At 54.1% G+C, this 18,494-nt stretch overlaps 1 protein-coding gene across 2 annotated transcripts; it reads right to left on the reverse strand.

Moving 5' to 3' along the window:
* Positions 1 to 524: 524 nt before the first annotated feature.
* Cyb5r3 (cytochrome b5 reductase 3) lies at positions 525 to 18,456 on the reverse strand. 2 transcript variants are annotated; one of them, XM_034517010.2, is made up of 9 exons: positions 18,299 to 18,456; positions 12,028 to 12,159; positions 8,869 to 8,941; positions 8,494 to 8,600; positions 7,340 to 7,469; positions 6,855 to 6,938; positions 6,595 to 6,680; positions 5,384 to 5,483; positions 525 to 1,706 (listed from the first exon to the last, which is right to left on the reverse strand). In XM_034517010.2, the coding sequence occupies exons 1-9, from the start codon at positions 18,317 to 18,319 to the stop codon at positions 1,534 to 1,536; spliced, it is 906 nt and encodes a 301-aa protein (XP_034372901.1). In that variant the 5' UTR covers positions 18,320 to 18,456; the 3' UTR covers positions 525 to 1,533. The 2 variants fall into 2 exon arrangements, with proteins under 2 accessions (XP_034372901.1, XP_076767846.1); XM_076911731.1 differs by lacking the exon at positions 18,299 to 18,456 and adding an exon at positions 16,341 to 16,391.
* Between the last annotated feature and the right edge of the window lie 38 nt (positions 18,457 to 18,494).

An 18,494-nucleotide genomic window follows, 5' to 3' on the forward strand; every position in this document is an offset into this window, starting at 1 on the left:
CAAGCCAGTAAGCAGCATCCCTCCATGGCCTCTGCATCAGCTCCTGCCTCTGGGATTGAGTTCCTGTCCTGACTCCCTTCAATAATGAACAGTGAGCGTTATGGAAAGTGTAAGCTGAATAAATCCCCTTTTGGGGGGGGGGGTCATGGTGTTTCGTAGAAGCAATAGAAACCCTAAGACCGGTGGCCTTCCTGCTGCCCGAACTTCCCATCCATCTTTAAGTGACTGTCTTACAAATGTAACACTTTAGCATCTTTCCCAGCAAAATCCAGAGCCAAGGGTCAGGGACAGGAGAGGAGTCGCAGAGGCATCCCAGGGACGCACGAGCATGTGACCTGGGAAGAGTACAAACCAGCCTCCCACCTTCTCCACAGGGCTGTCAGGACAGACAGGCAGGACGAGGCTGGGCTGTCTGCGTTCTCTACTACCCAAACTCTGAATGGGCAATATCTGAAACAAAATACATGTCTGTCCTACACAGCCCTCCTCCCCTCCTTGGTGATCCCCAGAGAGACGCCAGAAAGTCAGGATTTGCAAAGTTTTACTTTAACTCTTTTTGCCCATAAACGACTAAAAAAGCCAGTGTGCAGGAAGCTACCTGCTGCCTGCTGCCTGCTGCCGGCAGTGTCAGGCACCGGGTCTGTCTCCAAGACAAGAGGCACTGCTCAGGACCTCCCCGAGGCTGGGGACCAGACAGGAGGGAGGTTTGGGATGGAGAAACAAGCCAGGGACCCCAAGGTCTACCAAACTCTGTTGGACTGACAACTTAGGGCACTCAAGGCTGCATGGAGGGAGGGCAGTGTAGGGGGTTTGGAAGGGTCCACGTGCTGCCCCAAGGGACCCCTGGCCAGCAAGTGGGTGTTGCCCTGTCACTGCCAGACACCCTCCTAAGAGAACCTTTGGGTGTCACTGTTTAATGTAGTGTTTAGGGGCACAGGCTAGGCCACGGCCTAAGGCAGGTAGGTGGTTAGGTGGCAGCCATGGTTCCTAGGACTGTAGGTTACTGTTTGCCTTTCATTTCGTTTCCTTTCCATAGATTGTGGTCCGTGGCAACGGGTAGACATGGGACTGACAGCTCGCTCTCACACGCACTCATGCTTCTTCTCTCTCTCTCTCCCCCTTTCTCTCTCTTTCTCTCCCTCCTCCTCCTCCTCCTCTTCCTCCTCCTCCTCCTCCTCCTCTTCCTCCTTCTTCCTCTCTCTCTCTCTCTCTCTCTCTCTCTCTCTCTCTCTGTGTGTGTGTGTAAGGGGGTGGTCATGGGATATCTCTGGTAATGGCCAGTTAGTACCAGACAGAAGCCTATTGAGAGAGTGGTCAACAGAAGCCACCTGATATACAGGCCTGCTCCCAAAGGGGCCCCTCAGGGGCCAGAACAGCTGGATGACCAGGGCTGGGCAGGCCAGGCTGAACCCAGGCCCCAGCATGGATGTTGGTGTATGTCAGGGTGAGGGACAGTGGTGGGGAAGGAAGGGTGGACAGGTGGTTGTGGTGAGTGCGTGAGCAGCAGGCATGGGAGTGGCCAGCGCCCAGCCATCAGAAGGTGAAGCATCGCTCCTTGGGGTGGCCCACACGCTCCAGGTTTGGCAAACAGGCAAACTGAATCATCGGTGGGGGTCCACACATCAGTATCAGTGGCTCCTCCCCGGGAGGTGGAAGGTGGTCCCTGATCATCTCCTCATTCACGAAGCCCTGGCTATAGTCCCAGGCTGTAGAACAAGAGAGCAGGTGAATCGAAGTGAGATCTGGTCCCATCTGACCCGCTGCCCATCTGATACACCACCCACCTGACCCACAGCCCACCTGGCCCACAGCCCACCTGGCCCACAGCCCACCTGACCCACAGCCCACCTGACCCACTGGCCATCTGACCCACAGCCCACCTGACCCCCTGCCCATCTGACCCACAATTCTCCTGTCTGTCCTGTCCTCTCCCAGATGCTCTACTTCCCTTTCAGTAAACCTATCCTGCTGTGGTCCCTAACCCCACTACCTCCTACAGCCTACAACTGCAACACAGGCCTTCATGGCTCCCCTCCCTCACCTTACAGCTTGAAAGCCTGCCCCATAGGCCCCCCTACAACTACCATAGGATTATCCAGTATTGTAATGTTGGAAATGGAACTCAGCCCATGCATGCTAAATAAGTGTCTCCCCCCCTCCCCCACCTCGTCCATGGTGTGGTATATGGATTTCACTTTACAGAAACCAAGGCCCAGAGGACCCAGAATTGTTCAAGGTCATACCAGCTGGTCTCCCTAAGGAGGTTCCAGCCCAGGCTGGTCAGAATGGCATTTGCTACACCTTGAACTGCAGCTACAGCTTAGCTCACTGCCGGATTCTTCTGCTACCACAGAGTCAGCCCATAGGTCTTGTTCACAGCTGCATCCTGGTCCCTGGTGTGAAACTCTCACTCACAAGTGAAACTGTTACTCTGTAAACAATGAGCAAGCCAGGCAAGATTACAGGCTCATGAGTGTAATCCCAGCACTTGAGAGAGACAAGGGAGGTGAATTCAAGGACAGTTTTAGGTCCCCTGGAAATAGCAGCATGCAAGGACAGTCCAGAATCTGACACCAGTGAGGCTGGGACAGACTCAAACTCTAGGCGTGGACCATAGGGCAGCATCTGCCCCACCCAGGTCCAGCTACCCTCTCTCTCCTGCTTGGGTCTGTGAGCACACCATTTCCTGTTCTCATAACAGGCACTGTAGCATGGAAAAGGCAGCCCACAGATGCTAGGGAGGGCTCTGGTAGACTTTTAAGGACTGGCTGGCTGGTTCTGGCTACTCAGAGAAACAATCCTGACACCTCTGAGTCCAACTGAGGGTACCTGGGCCAGCCCTGCCCCCAAGCTGTGCCCAGTGGGCCCATCCTCTAGTTTGGGTTCAGAGATCGACAGGAAGAGGCAGTAACAGAGAGAGGAACACTGGGCCACTGACACCTGCCACTGAGGCTGCTTCCTAGACCCCTTCAGGATTATCTCTGCCTTGTCTCTGCCCTTTGCAACCCAGAGAATGTTCTTGAGGCTCTAAACACCAACAGAAACAACACAGAAGCTCAAGGTTAAAAAGGCACAAGGGCCAAGGAGATGGCTCCGTGGTTAAAGGCACTTGCTGCCAAGTCTGCCAACCCAAATTCAACTCCATCAACTTGTCCTCTAACCCCCACACATGAGCTGTGGAATGCAGTCCCCAACATGCACACAATAATAACGTTAGTGATTTCTTTAAAAGGTGTTGGCCAACAGGGAGGCACTGCCTATGTGGTGTCTCCTCCATGGGTTCCCAGGTACAGGAGGAACTAATACAGTCCCAGGAGGCCCTAGGACTGGGAAGAATCCACTGTGTTTGATCAGTAATGTCCTCCAGTGCACAGATGCCATGAGCTAAGTAATGGAACACATTTCTCTTTGCACCCTGGCTGCCAGGAATGTCAGAGTGACACACAAGGCCCACGTGTATCAGACTGGCATCACAACCATGTTTTTGTGTGAACCTGATTCTATTTCGGGCCAGCCCTTGTTTTTCTTCCATTCCTAACTTCCACTTGCCCCTATGACTCAGCTCACAATCACTGCAGCTTCCTAGGATTCCTTTGGAACAAGGTGTGTTGCAGATAGCTGCCTTAAGCATGCACATTCTGACAGCGCACACACGTGCACAGGCCAGGCTCACTGGGCCTTTTTGGATGGTGTTTTGCTACTCAGGTCCCAAAGGTGACCCTGGGAAACCTTGTGTTCGCCATATATGTGGGCCTTGTGTCTGGGTCTTAAAGGCCTGTTGCTGCTTCCGTGTGGGCCAAGGTGGGACTAAATAAAGGGACGGGCCAGGCATATCCAAACCTTGCCCTAGCCCTGGGAAACCAGGCCTAGGAGGCAGTCTGCATTTCCACAGACCACCACAAAGGGGCAGCACTGGTCCTGCCCCTGCAGGAGGGCAGTCATTCTCCAGATAGCTGCTCCCTGGCAAGCCCACCTCCCACCCCTTTCTTTACTAGATGAAAAGCAGCCCTTCAGACACCACACCCAGTGCCCCGCTGACTCATACTCGGAGGGCTTGGCCATGTTGAATAGCTTTTCCCTCCCACTGAAACTCCTCCCTGCCAAGGGGGAAAGGGAGGAGGCCAAGGCCCAAAAACCTCCAGAAATTTGGGACTCACCAGGGCCTCCCTGGGGTTACAAAGACAGTGAAGTGTGTGGGAAGAGCAGACTCGCCAGTGGAGCTGCCTGCATGCTGCACGGCAGGATCCTGGGATGCCACCATCCTGAGTGGGCCCATGCTGGGATGGGCTTCTTGCTGATGCCGCTACTTTTGAGCTGCCGGGTTCCAGTAAGAGACCCCCTCAGCCATGCTCCTCCGAAACCCCAATAAACTCCGTGGGCACCAAGGTGGACTTGGAAGGAATCATTCCTTTGTTCTATCTTTGTCCTCTCTACCCAAGATAAATACAATCGATCTATCTTTGGCCTTTCTATGTGGGGTGACTAGAAACAGCCTATCTATGCCCTCTCTACCTGGGGTGACTAGAAACAATCCATATCTTTGCCCTCTTTACCCGGAGTGACTAGAAACAGTCTCCAAGTATGCAGGGAAGGGGTGGGGACTATTTTCTTTACAACAAAGAGGACACAGTGTTGGGTTTTGTTGTTGTTTTAAGAGGACAGGGTCTCATGTAGTCAAGGCTGGCCTTGAGCTTGCTATGTGGTTGAGAATGACCTTGAACTTCTGATCCTCCTGCTCCCACTTTTCCTGAATACTGAGATTGTAAGCATATGCCACCATGTCCAGTTTGGTTACGCTGTAGGTCAGCCTGGGGCTTCACACAAGCGGAGTGAGCATTCTAGAAACTGAGCCGCCCCCAGCCCTCAGCTGATCTCTCAGTACCCTGATTTTATATAAAGCAGGAAAAGGACGGATGGCTCAGTTCCCAGAGAGCACTCTCACAGGAGTTCCGGGCCTCGTCCCTCCTCCATCACGGTCCCTCCACAGCACTGTGAGCTTAGCCTGACGCTTAGGCAGATGTATGGCAGAGTCAGGGCAACCAGAACAACCCAGCCCCTTCCCCAGAGTGACCAGAAAAAACACATACAAAACAGTTACCCCAACCCTCAGCACTGCCCCAAGGCCTGCCCCAAAGTAAGCCAGGCCCAAGGAGATATGAGGACTTCTCTGCCAGCCAAGGCAGTGTGGGAGACTGGGAAGCAAGGCCTGGGGTCCCCACCCTGGCTCTGCTGCTTCCTAGCTGTGGGACGTGAGCCTTCCCTCTCTGAGGTTTGACTCCTCTACAACCATGAGCAGGCCATGAGTACTGAATTGGCCTGGTGAGGGCTAAGGGCTAAGGGCTAAGGGCTGCCTCCTGCTCCACCAGGGGTTCCCCATGCTCACCATCAGGGGCTTTGTCCACTGTATACCAGAGCTTGAAGCGAGCAGAATGTTCATTCCTCAGTTCCTCCAGCTCAGGCCGCAGCAAGATGTCCTTCTCGGACTGCAGGAGACAGGCCACCCAGTCACAACAGTTAACTCGGGGACAGACCCAAGGGTGAGTCAACACGCCCCTGTGGGCCACGATCAGCAGCTCAGAGGCAGATGCTGAAGCTCACTGGAGTCCTAGTGACACGGTGGCTCTCTCCAGCCACCTTGCCTACAGAGCTCCTCAAAGCGGCTGGCCAGCAGACTCCTTATAAATAGAGTCTGTGGCCGGGCATGAGCATGTGCCTATAATCCCAGCATTCAGAGGCTGAGGCAGGAAGGTCTTGAGCTCAGGACTAGCCTCCACTACAGTAAGTTTACCGCCAGCTTAATCTCTCTCTCTCTCTTTCTCTCTCTCTCTCTCTCTCTCTCCCCTTCTCCCCTCCCTCCCTCCCTCCCTCTCTTTCTCTGTCTCTCTTTCTTTCCCCTAGGCCTAGCCAAGGCTCCTGTGTGGACATCACGGTGTTTCCTACGGCTATGCAGGGACCAAGCCCTTTCCCTGGGCTATTGTGCCTCCTCACACATAGGCAGTGTAGAGCTGGACCACACAGACCCTGAGACAAGATGACCTGAATCATATCTGAGAAGCACAAAGTGCCAGGGTCTGGCCTCTACACTGCTTGGACATGTAGGACCTGGCTTGGTCTCCCCAGAGACATCTCATTACTGCATATTCAGACTCAACGCATAGGACCAGAGAAGGCTCTCGAGACAGTCTTGCTACACTGGCCTGTTCTCCCTGTGAGAAATGCAGAGCAGAAGGGGCAGGCCACTCATCCTTAGGCCTCACAGCAGCTCACAAAAGCCAGGCTTCAGCTGTGCTCAGGACACTGCCAGGGCTTGTGTCCTAGACACCTCACTTCTGTCTCTGCCCAGGCCAGTGTACCAGAGTCCTCAGTCTGCCGGAGGTGAAGGCTGCACCAAGTGTGGAACACCAAGTGTGGAAGGAGTGGAACAGGAAGAGGACCCGTGCTCCCTCTGCAGCAGCCACCCACACCTGCTGCTGCCAGAATGTTTGCGATGCCCCTCATTCCAGACATCCTTGGCATCTCTGCAGAGCCGTTCAGACTCTTGCCCAGGTCCTGGCCAAGTCCCAAGCCTGCACGTTCTGGGGACAGTTCACCAACCTGGTTGGCAAAGAGCAGATAGCACACAGTGTGGTCATCTGGGTCCTTCATGACAGCTCTGATCACCTGCAGCATTGGGGTGATGCCTGTAAAACAGGACCCATGTACACTGAGTAGGTGCCTGCCGGAGCGCACCAGACACCCAAGCAAGAAGACGTGTGGGACACCCAGGCCTGGCCTCAGACCTCCCTCCTACCATATGCCTCCTCCCACCCCTACATCCTGACCCACCACGGCTCAGCTTGGGTTCCAACCCTTACCTGTCCCTCCTGCAATCATGCCTACAGACTTGACCGTCCTGACAACAGGGTTGGACTTCTTGTCTGCCCGGATGGCGAACTTCCCTGGGAAGAGGAGGAGGGAGCAGCTGAACCCTGTGGGGTCCAGGGCGGGAAAAACACCACCTAGCCCTAACCAGCTGGAGTGAAGACAGGCATCTGCTCACATAAGCCCTCTAATGGAAAAGAGTTAACACAGGTGGACACAGCGGAGGATGCCTACTCAGGCGTTGGCTGACTTGTTTGGGGACACTGAGTAAACAAAGCAAGGTGGCCTGCAAATGACCCTGGCCCCTTAGCACAGCCAGGGACAGCCCCTGTGCTGGCCACTTATCCTCTAAACAGTCAACAACCAAGGTAGGAGACAGCACCACCTGTCCCCCTCCAGCCCAACCCTGGACACAGTACCCACAGCTTTCCAGTTCCCAGAGTCCTGTCAAGTCCCCAGGGTTGCCTGCTCCAGTTACCTTTGCCCTGGTAGACAAGTAGCCCGTTGGGGCCCCGGAATTCAATGGTGTCTCCAATATTCATGTTCTCCAGGTACTGAGACATTTTCCCTCCAGCTGGAAACTTGGGATGGGTGTCCTTGAAGTAAACCTGCCAGCCAGGTGGGTGTGTCTCAGTTGCCAGCCAGCCTTGGAGCACCAAGCCTCATGGGAAGCCAGCACCTCCCCCAAGATCCCATTCACCCTAACCTAAGCCTCCCATCTCACACCTCACAAAAGTAAGGCTTCCTTCCACCTGCCATACAGGGCTACTAGTCCGAGGGTTGAGGCAGTGCCTCCGAGATTCATGTCCACATCTGCCTGCACTGGGCCCTCAGCTCAGCCCTGCCCCCCACCCCACCCCCACCCACGCATGCCTCAGCAGTCAACAAACATCCCTCTTCCTTCCAGGCCCCTGTGGGATTACTGTCTTGGGATAGGGGAGGCCTATGGGGACATGGCCTAAGAATATAGGGACAGAGGAGCGGCAGTGTCCCTGCCAGGGCTGGGCCATTTCCCTAGGCTAGACCTTGGAGACAAGCAGGAGTCTGAGGGATGGGGAAGGGAAGAGGTGGGCAGAACACTGGCACAGAGACACCAGTGCAGGTCTTTATCTCGTTAGCCAGGGTCAACAGCTAATGGAGACTCCAGTCAGAGAGCCTATCATCTATGGCTCCTGTCTCTCTCAATCTGTCTCTGTCTCTGTCTCTGTTTCTCTCTCTCTCTCTCTCTCTCTGTCCCTCCCGCTCCTTCCCCTCCCCCACACCCCTCACACTCCTGCTGGACTCCCTACCTCTCAGTATACTCTTCTTTTTCTGACCAATAATTCCAAATGAAACAGATGCTTGGTCCATGACCACGTCCTTTGTTTCTAGACAATGCCCCAGGCTGACTGGGACAGACAAGGCCCGATCTGTCTGGCCCGTGGTGGATGTCTCCGCCCCATCCCCATCCCACCCCCACCCTGCTCCACACTTCCGACCCTCAGTTTCCATCCCTCCCTGAGGGTTTCTCTCCTCCCTCAGCACCTGATCCACACCCACTCTGTTCCAGGTCTCCCTTTCTCGGTCACCTTAGTAGGAAGCAGGTTCTCACATACATCCCCCACCCTTGCAGCCATGCCATGGAGACCCCACCTTGACCACCAAGTCCACAAAGCCCTTGTCATCATCGCTAGACACAGGGGTGTAGGGCCGAATGACCAAGTTGCCATCGATCCTAGTCGAGAGGTAGATGTGCTGGCCTGCAAGACAGAGGACGGTCACTTGAGGGCAGGCACTGTGCCCCCAGGAGCTTATCTTCCCAGGGCCCTGTCTCACCTCCAAACTCTAGCCTGGCCTTGGCTCCCACTGTTCCCTCTCACATCATGAGGGACTCTCAGTGCCCCGCCTCGGGGGTCTCTACACCCGTGCTGGTGCCACTGTTGAGGACACAGGCCCATTCTGCAAGGCCAGGGACTGCCCTTCCCCCCACTCTTGACTCTAGGGAGGAGAGGGACTAAGCAGACTCACCGACAGGAAGGCCCAGGATGTGCTGGGGCGAAGGGAGGGCGAATCGGAAGCGCCGAGTGTCATGGCTGATGATCTGCAGAGAGGCAGAGCTGCTGGACCACAGAGCCCCCAGCCTCACAGTGACACTGATGTCACCAGCACACACACATGGGGTGGGGGAGGGGGGTCAGGTGCATGTTCAGTGGGCCTCTGCTCTTACTGGCCCAGAGAGGGCCACATAACAGGGTGGTCAAAGTGTACACATGGTCCCAAAGGGAGAACACCAGACAACCCAGAAAATCCATATCAACTCTCTGCTGGAACTGGGGCCTAGGGTGACAGGAGCAACTTATGATTGGGCTAGAAAAGGAGCAGAGCCGAGACATCCACAAGTACCAAGCCTGGCAGTAGAAAATTCTAGAAGTCACTGAAGCCAAAAACCCACAACAAGTGAATGGCTGTGACTGTGTAGGGCGAGGGACCATAGCAACTTCCACTGCCTGGGAGGTCCTGGGGTTGGCCATAGTCAAGAGCCCAAAGCCAGGTCACCATTCTCCATAGGCTGTGGTGGCTACTTCCCCTTCAAGGATGGTCAGAGGCTGCTTAGGAGCCTGAGAAACAGCCCTGAGGCCACCATAGGAGAGTCAAAAAATCTGCTGGTGGGTTATGTCAGAGCTGACTCTGGACCTTACTCCTGGCACCCAACCGGCTGTGGGAAGAGCCAGCAGCTGCAGGACCATACTCACACGAGCTAGTGTCCACAGACAGACCCAGCTCTGACACCCGGGGATATGATGCATGCTTCCCTAACTTAGCTCAGTCTGAGGAAGAAGGCCTTGCACCTCAGGAGGAAGTTAGCACAAGGAGGCCGTCTGGTAGGAGAAACATCCATCCCTGCACATTTGAGCAGGGGAAGCATTTGCAGAAGCCCAAGAGGGTACCATACGAAGCAAATTGTGGCCACACTGCCTCCCAGAACCTTTGGACTGGGCCAAATGTGGCCTCATCCTGACTTGGGCAGAGTCCAGCGCTATTGACTGGGCCAAAGAGCCAAGAACAGACACCACCCTTTAGGTTTTTTTTGTTTTGTTTTGTTTTGTTTTTGTTTTTTTGTTTTTTTGTTTTTTTTTTGTTTTTTTGAGGAAGTAGTGATAACTAACTACTAAGACAACCTCTGCAGAGCAGCTTGGCAGGGCCACAAAGCAGGTCCCACTACTGACTGCTGTAGAAGGGGAGGAGAAAAAATTGAACTCCAGAAATGCCATGGGTTCATGGGCTCATTCAATGGGGATAGGAGAGTTCCCAGTGTGTGGTCTCATGTCCTTTTAAAAGACACTAAACAGTCACGAAAACAAGCAAAAAAAAAAAAAAAAAGAAAAAGAAAAAAAAAATCAAGGCTGCTTTGGGTTCATGAAAATCCATCTGCATTGTATGAATAAACTGAAACCAGGCTTCAGGTTTCCAAAATAACTCGCTGCAGGGCTGGGCCAGCCTCGGGCAGGGAGGAGAGGCCCCACTGCACAAGCAGAACTTGACAGTGACACACAAGTCATGCCACTTTAAGAATTAAATGACAGTATAGAGAAGGGAAAAAAATAGAAAAATTAAAAACAAAACCAGGTTACGTGGCTGAGGATGAGGGGCGGAGCCCTGGGCCCCATCCTCCACAACACACAACAAGCCAGAAACCTGACAAACAATAAGGTTTGCATGATGCTGGTGGCTCAAGGAGCCTCTAATCCCAGCACTGAGGATCTCTGAGTTCAGGGCCTAGCCTAGTCTACAGAGTGAGTTCTAGGACAGCCTGGGCTACCAAAAAAATGAGAGAGAGAGAGAGAGAGAGAGAGAGAGAGAGAGAGAGAGAGAGAGAGACAGACAGAGAGAGAGACAACAACCACAAAACCCACGAGAACTCCATTTTGGTAAGGAAAAAACCACACATATGTCTACATATATAAGGCTTACTGAGAAGCTACATTGGGAGAGGGCTTATTTTTTTATTTTGAACTTTCCCCTTCTGTCTCCTCTACAGCTCTGAGAATATCACAGACGTATATACATGAGTCCCTTCAGCTCCCTATGAGAAGGTTAATCCCATGGTCACACATATACACAGAGTGGAGACCTGGACCCTGGGGCCTGAAGCCAAGTCTCTACTACTCTGGGCTCTGACTCTGCTCCCTGACTCCCTTTTCCTGCCACACCCCTCTGGAAGCAACTAGGGGAAGCCAGGAATAGAGCAGGGAGGGGCTGAGGAAAGGGAGGGAGAGCAGCTGAGCCAGAGGGAAGTCTAGCCCTGGTCCTGGCAGGAACTGGCCTGGGGTAGACTTATTTCACAGAGTCGAGCAGAGGAAGACATCCAGGCTGACAAAGGCATGACTGTATCTACCACAGCGGGCAGGGGATGGGATGAGCTCTTATCTCCAAATGGCAGTGTGCTCAACCTCTTACACTGAGACCCAGGCTAAGTGGGGGATGTATACCCCAAAGTCCCAAAGGGCCTCTCCAATTCTGATACTCCATGGGACAGTGAACACGGTGGGAGACTGTCATGGGGTGTTATGCTACCCTCCAGTATAACAGTTATCATTTTCATCAAGCAGGTGTGACTACTTGCAAGACACGCTCCATCCTCCAGACAGGGCCTGTAGCTGCTTTCCCTCATAGAAGGACGGTCTGGGGAGGGTCATTGGACTCTCACCTGATGTTCCAGCCACTATCTCCTGCACCTTCTAGACAGCTATGTGATTCTGCCCTAACTGACCTGGCCTTGGGGTCCCTGAAGGTACTATAGTGTACAGACAAGAGAGGGTTAACTCAGGGGGCATGTGGGGAAATTCATCATCCATGTCAGGGTGAGGCTTTTTGCTGGCATGGTTGCTTTGAGGTCACCCACAGTCATCCATGCTTTGTAAGTAAGCTCAATAAAACCACTGGGTCCCCAGTGTGGCTTTTGGAGGAATGGTAGTTTGGCCTGTCATTGCACAGTATCTGAGAGAGCAGGTGTTTGTTTCTATCTATCTCCCGAGGGAGAATTTACACCACAGAGATGCCTCTGTCACTTCTCTATGGCCTTGCTCTCTCCACCTGCAGGTTGCAACATGGGGGGAGAGGGTCGTGGAGGGGCAGCATAGGTACCTGGGAGCCATGGGGATGCTGGGGATGGAGCAGGGCACTCACCTCCTTGTCGATGAGCCGCAGAGGGTACTTGATGTCAGGGTTCTCGAGGGTGATGGCTGGTAAGGAGCGCTGAAACAGCTTCATGAAGAGACTATAGACGAACCAGACAGGTGAGAGTACCACGCGGCTCAACTGCAAGGACAGAGCAGGGCCCAAGGTCAGCACAGGGTCCTGCCCCTTCCTTACACCTTCCCCAGCATCCCTGGGCCATTCCTCCGGTGACCATCTCCCACCAGCCTTGTCGAGGAGAAACTACCAAAACCAGACTCACAACATTTGCTACTCCACTCAGTCCTCTGAGCCCAGCACCCTGGGGAAAGTTTTGAAAAACCTTGAACTTCTGATCCTCCGGCTCCCAAGTGTAGACATGACAGGCATGTGCGCCATGCATGCTGAGCAAGTACCTTATGGATGGAGTCAAATCCCAGGCCCAAGTTCCAGGTCTCAGCCAGGCTCAGGAGCGACCTAAAGAGCCCTCCACTGACCACAGGGCTCCAAGAGTCTATGATCCAGTTTCCTAAGGGCCACTGCCCTGAGCACAGGGCTCCAAGCGTGTCTGCACCAGCTTCCTAGGGCTTCCATACTTTTTCCTCCTTGCTTCTACCCAGAGCCATGGAAACAAGCAGTGAGGTTGGGTAAGTTGAGTCACTCCCATAAATAATGACCCTCTCTCCCTGGGTGCTGGGCTGCCTTCAGCACTGGCTGGGCACTGCTCCCCACTGGCTGAGTAGCCCTGGGCTACTGTTTTGGGAAGCTGGCTTAGCTGAAAGAAGCGAGTGGCTGGATCTGGCTCCTGCCCGTTCTCTGCTCCCTGGTTAGCAGGAATGTGAACAGCCTTAGCCAACAGGCTTCTACTTTCACTGCCATGCCTGCCTCTGCCATGACAGACTGACATCACGCCATGACAGAGCGAGATCACAGGCAAACATCTTTCCTTTCTGGTTATTTCTGTCAGAAGCCAAGGGAGTGAGGAAGTGCTCCCCCACTGTCCCCCTCTCTCAAAGCCCTGCCAGGACTCCCCACCTCCCAGTAGTTTCTGAGGGCACTCTGTCTGAGCAAAAGCAATGTGAGGCTCATCGTGAGGAACTCTCCCAGGGAGCAGTAAGCTAAGCTGGGAGCCCCCCCCCCCCAATCCCCAGAGGGGTGTGCAACCTGAGAAGTGGAGGGACCATCAAGCAGCCACACACACTCCTCACCCCCAAACCGGCCCTGCAGGTTCAAGCAGCCCCAGCAGCCAAGGGCCCTTTGTTGGGCCCAGAATGAACTGCCTCTCTCCCAGCCAAGGCCTCGCCACACAGGCCCCTGGTGTGTTACCCCTGAGTTCACAAAGAGCCAGTTGCCGGGTCCATAACACTTATATCAGGACCACACCCATTTAATGCGCGACACTGTGTCCAGCACCATGCCAGCGCAGTTGCAAGGCTCACCAAAAGATCAAGTTAACACCATGGAGTTTAAGCTCAAAGAAACCCAGGTTTGAGGCCCAGCTCAGAATTCAGAAAGGGTTCCCTAGGGCTCTGGAGACAGAAGTGATGGGGCTTCCAAAGGCCATGCAGAGAGCAAACGCCAGCCATAAACCTTGAGCTGGTACCACTCCAAGGACAAGGCCTTGTGTTCCTGGGACCTTGGCTACTCCAAGCCACAGAAGAGCAGGCTAGAGGGAATTGCCCTGCCCCAAGCCACACCAAAGTCCCAGGACCTCATTCTTATCACCAGATTCTCATGTGCTTTCTCAGGGTAAACAAGTGACTGGCCAAGGTGACAAAACCAAACATGAATGTGACTGCGATTTGAATTCAGGACATTTCAGTCCCATCTTGCAGTTTCTGAGCCACCTCTGGGGACAGGTCCTAATGTGTCCCATCAGAGTCAGTAGCCAGATACTATTCCCCTTGGAAGGAGGAAGCATATTTCCAAGCCCTGCTTCCCAAACCAACAAGCTGCTCCACTACCTCCATCCAATGCGAGTGAGGATCCCACCCACCAGCCTTCAACACACCCGATCTGTGACTTCAACACGGACCCCTCTCCCTGCTCCCTCCACAACAACTTACCTTGCTTTGGCCTCTGCACACTTTTCTTTCTGCCCCATGCCCTGCCTCTAGATGCATCCAACCAGCAGATGACTGTGAATCCTTCAGAACCCAACCCAAATGTTAAATCTTCCCTGAGGAGCCATGGGTAGCTAACCAGGGCCTTGGTGACTTTTTACAGCCTTGGCTTCTCTGTAAGCTTTCTGGGCCTGAGGGCCGTTCTGGTGTTTTTTTTTCTGCTACAGAAAATTCCATGGCAGGGAACAAAACCACATCCAGAAACCACCACTGTTGGGAGCCCTAGGAATGGGCACCCATGACTCTGACCAGCTGGGTCCATGCTCAGTGTACCCTGTTGTATCTCGCCCAGCAGGACTGTTTGACTACACAGGCTCACTAGCTGGAGTCCCCTGAGCCTGCAGCTGGCTTCCCAGGACCTGTCACATACCTGGATTAGTTCCTGACCCTCCACAGTGGGTTCCTGTTTTTGAATGAGGAACATACCCCATAGCTTGTAGATTTGAACATTTGGTCCCCAGTACATGGTGTTTAGTGAGGTCCTAGAATCTTTAGAAGTCCAGCCTTACTGGAGGAAGTACCTCACTGGAGACAAACTATCTCTGCTTCCTATATGTAGCTGAGATGTGATCCCTCAGCTTCCTGCTTCCTCTGCCAAGCCTTCCCTGCCATGATAGACTCTAGTCGTCTGGAAGTGTAGACTAAAACAAACTCTTCCCCAAGTTGCCTTTGGTCATAACTAATACAGAAGTCAACATAGCTGTCCCTACATCCCCATTTAACAAAGGAGGCTTGGAGAGGCCCAACATGTAGGTGGCCAAGTGTGGACCAGCCTGCAACCCTTACTCACCCTAAATCCACCAGTGCCAGGCCTTTGGGTGGGTCCCTGATCATAGGCTGGGGTCCCCATGCCAGCATACCAGGCCTGGGCTCAGAATAGGCCCCCTCTCCTGTCTCTGGGTAACTTACGGTTGCCTAGTCACCACTATGCCAGCTCTCGGCGCAGGAAGTACTCTGTAAATATCTGTGGACATACCACAAGGACAACACCCCTCTCTCCTGATCCCTCATGACTCTCTGACTTCTTATGTTATGTGTAAGTTTCCAAAAACAGGGCAAACGCCAAGACTGCTCCCTGATGAGGGAAGGGCTCATCCTAGCCTATTCTTCTTACGAACCTTAGGCACAGCACAGGCTGCGGAGGGAGTCATGCCACCTGTCCCTGGCATTGGGACATGTTCAGAAGGCACAGGCTTAACGAGCCAAGAACTGGCTCCTGGCTGCTCCCAATAAGCACTGCCCTCTTACCTCAACCCTCAGGCTGCATCTGGGAGGTGCTGCTGTCACTCCCAATTCAGGTAAGAGGCTTTGGTGACAAGCCTGAGCCCAGGGACATGTCAGGACACTGAGAGGGGAGAAGTGAACCTTTTCTATATTGAAAATTCCTATCTAGAAAGGCAGCTGTGACAAGCCATCCTAGCTGTCATTCATTCAGTCAACAACCTTAGCAGGTGTTCTGTGTGTGTGTGTGTGTGTGTGTGTGTGTGTGTGTGTGTGTGTGTGTGTGTGTGGCCAAAGCCTAAACCCTGTGTCCAAGGTGCTCAAACTAGAGGGGAGACAGACCCAGTCTCAGGGGAGCTGCACCAAGGCAGGAGCAGCAGAGCATAGGTCTGGTCTCCCAATGTTAGAGGCCCACTAGACTCACTCACCAGGGAACTGACTGTATTGTCCTCACTGGCATGGGGTAAAAAGGCTGTCCTCCATCCCTCCACGACACCACCCTAGTCCCAGCAGCAGGAGCCGAGTAAACAGGAGGTAGATGGCCGAGGCCAAGTCCCTGCCCAGCTCCTCCTCAGCTGTGCACACACACCCCCACATTCCCGACACACACGTACCCTTACCCCAACCAGTTTTAAGTCCTTGAGGGCAGCTGCTTCCCAGACCTTGACCCTGCAGGCCACATTCCACTGTACCAAGGAAACTACCTCCTCCTTTCCTTGCTCTGACAGCAAAGAGGGGGAAAAAAATTGAGTTCCAGGAGGGAGCCCCGAGCTCACTCTCTATAGCCAAGGGATCACAGCCTGTTCTTCACCCATGGGATACCCTGCCTGGGCTTCTCATTCTGGCATTTCCCCTCTAAAACCCTGGAATCCACTCTGCCCAGGCTGGATAGGAAAGGTAGGGAGAGATCAACCCCCGCCTCCCTCCAGGTGCCAGTTCCCTGACCTGGGGCTTAGACAAGCCAGTCATAGGCTCGCTTACCTGCCCACCACCCACTATCCTGCTGTCCTGCCAGGATCAAGTGACCACAGCCCTCCCGGGATCTTGTTCTAAGAGGGAGGAAATGGGAGTATATGGAGGAAGTCCTGAAACAGGGGGGCTCTGGGCTGGGCTCCAGACAATGGGGGAAGGGAGCTCTGGAGGAGAAACAGGTGGATAACTGAGCCACTCTCTGAGGATTCTAAGACACCAACCAGGCCCAGAGTTACCAGAAGCTATTGGGAAGGCCTTATACACTCTGCAAGAGGAATGGTTTCTGTCAAGGGCTTTCTGGAACTCACAAACAGGCAGAGAGGCAGTCCAGAGCAGCGGGCCAAGCCTGCAACGTTTTCCAGGTGGACAGCAGACTCAAGTGCCATCCTCAGGGTTGGGGCCCCCAATATATGCAGAAGGCCTCCCACAGGGCCTGCATGGCCCAGATAAGACATCTGGTACACCCGATGCCTAACAGTCACACACAGAGCACACGGGCTTCCAGGTCTGATATGTACTGTGGGCACAGAGGACTGTAAGACCCCAGTCAGTCCCATAAGTCAAAGACAATACAAAGCAACCCTTGGACAGGTGAGGCCATGGTGGGGCCTCCTGATAATTATACAGAGTTCTGCTGCCTGCAAGGAACTACTGTTGACTTATTATGAACTGATGGAAAAGCCAGGTGCTGGGGTACCACCAACATGGTCCAGCAGGTGAGGAGAGCCTGGAAAGTAGGGGAAGGCAGGGGACCATGAGCAGTCTCTGGGAAAACTGCTCAGAATGTCATTATGGGGTTCTGCCACTCTGGGATTTGCCTTGGGCCTGGCTGCTCCTTAGATGGTCCATCTCTCTCAAGAGCAAATGCCATGCCAAGAAGCCAGCTGACTGTCTTCACGAGGAGCCCTGGATCTTGCAGAGAAGAGGGCACCCTCCAAGACAGGTGCTGGCCTAATCCTGTGATACCCAAAGAGCTGGGCACATACCCTCAAGGGTATGTTTGTGTAACTGGAACTGGGCACAGTTCACATGGATGCTCTTAAGAAATCAGGGAGAAGCCGGGCAGTGGTGGCCCACACCTTTAATCCAGCACTGGAGAGGCAGAGGCAGGTGGATCTCTGTGAGTTTGGGGGCAGCCTGGTCTACAGAGTGCATTCCAGAGCTACATTGAGAAACAAAACAAAACAACAACAGAAAGGAAATCGGGAGAGTGGGCTCCAGGATTGTAGAAGGGGCCTTGGTCGATCCAGAGTAACAGTGAGAGAGCAGATTTATAGATGTTAGAAGGTCCCAGCATCCTCAGTGCCCTGGGCTGCTGGCCAAGTCTAAGTGACACTTCAGGGACAGCGCAGCTCTGTGAGTAACAGGAATGGTCAGGGCTTTCTGGGTGACAGCTGGAAAGATCTTGGCCAACTACTGCCATGTTTATGGCAAGATGATGCAGCCAACCCCTGTAGGGACATCCCACACACTTCTCCCATACACACACACACCCCAAAGAACTCTTCCTGCCAGCTCACACGTGTCCACTATTCACGCCGGCGTGCCTTCACAACCACACCCTCATTCTCACACACACCACTATCGGGTCCTCCACGCACACACCTCTGCACCTACAGTCACGCTTCACGTTCACATTTACAAAACCCGCACACGTTTCACATTCCCACGGGCTCAGGCACTTCAACTTTCTCACAGTCACAAGTCACGCCCACTCACGCGGGCCCACACGTCACTCATTCCCTGTCACATTCGCGCACACCCAACAGGGTCCTCAATGTCCACCCCGCGCTCGGGCCCCTCTGGCCTGAGGCAGGGCCGGAGTGGAGCGGCCACTAGCCAGGGCGTGAGTCACGGTCCGCAAGAGGTTGGGTGGGGCGCGGTGCTCGGAAATGAGTGCTGGGCGACCCGGATCGTAACGTGTCCCCACGGTGCAAGCCTAGAGACCCCAGGCCCATGCCGCCTACCGTGCTCAGCTGGGCCCCCATGGTGGCGAAGAAGACAGTGGCTGCACCGTTCTACACCCGCTACTCAGTCGGCCGCTCCCCCAACAACCCGCCCCAGCCGCAACACCTCGGAGGCGGGGACGCCTTGCGGAGCCAGTCAGGAGCGCGGAGGTGGGCGGATAGGGGCGTGGTCTTCCACTATCCCCGCCCACTTCCG

Source organism: Arvicanthis niloticus, chromosome 13 (assembly GCF_011762505.2).
Source record: "Arvicanthis niloticus isolate mArvNil1 chromosome 13, mArvNil1.pat.X, whole genome shotgun sequence".
NCBI lineage: Eukaryota > Metazoa > Chordata > Mammalia > Rodentia > Muridae > Arvicanthis > Arvicanthis niloticus.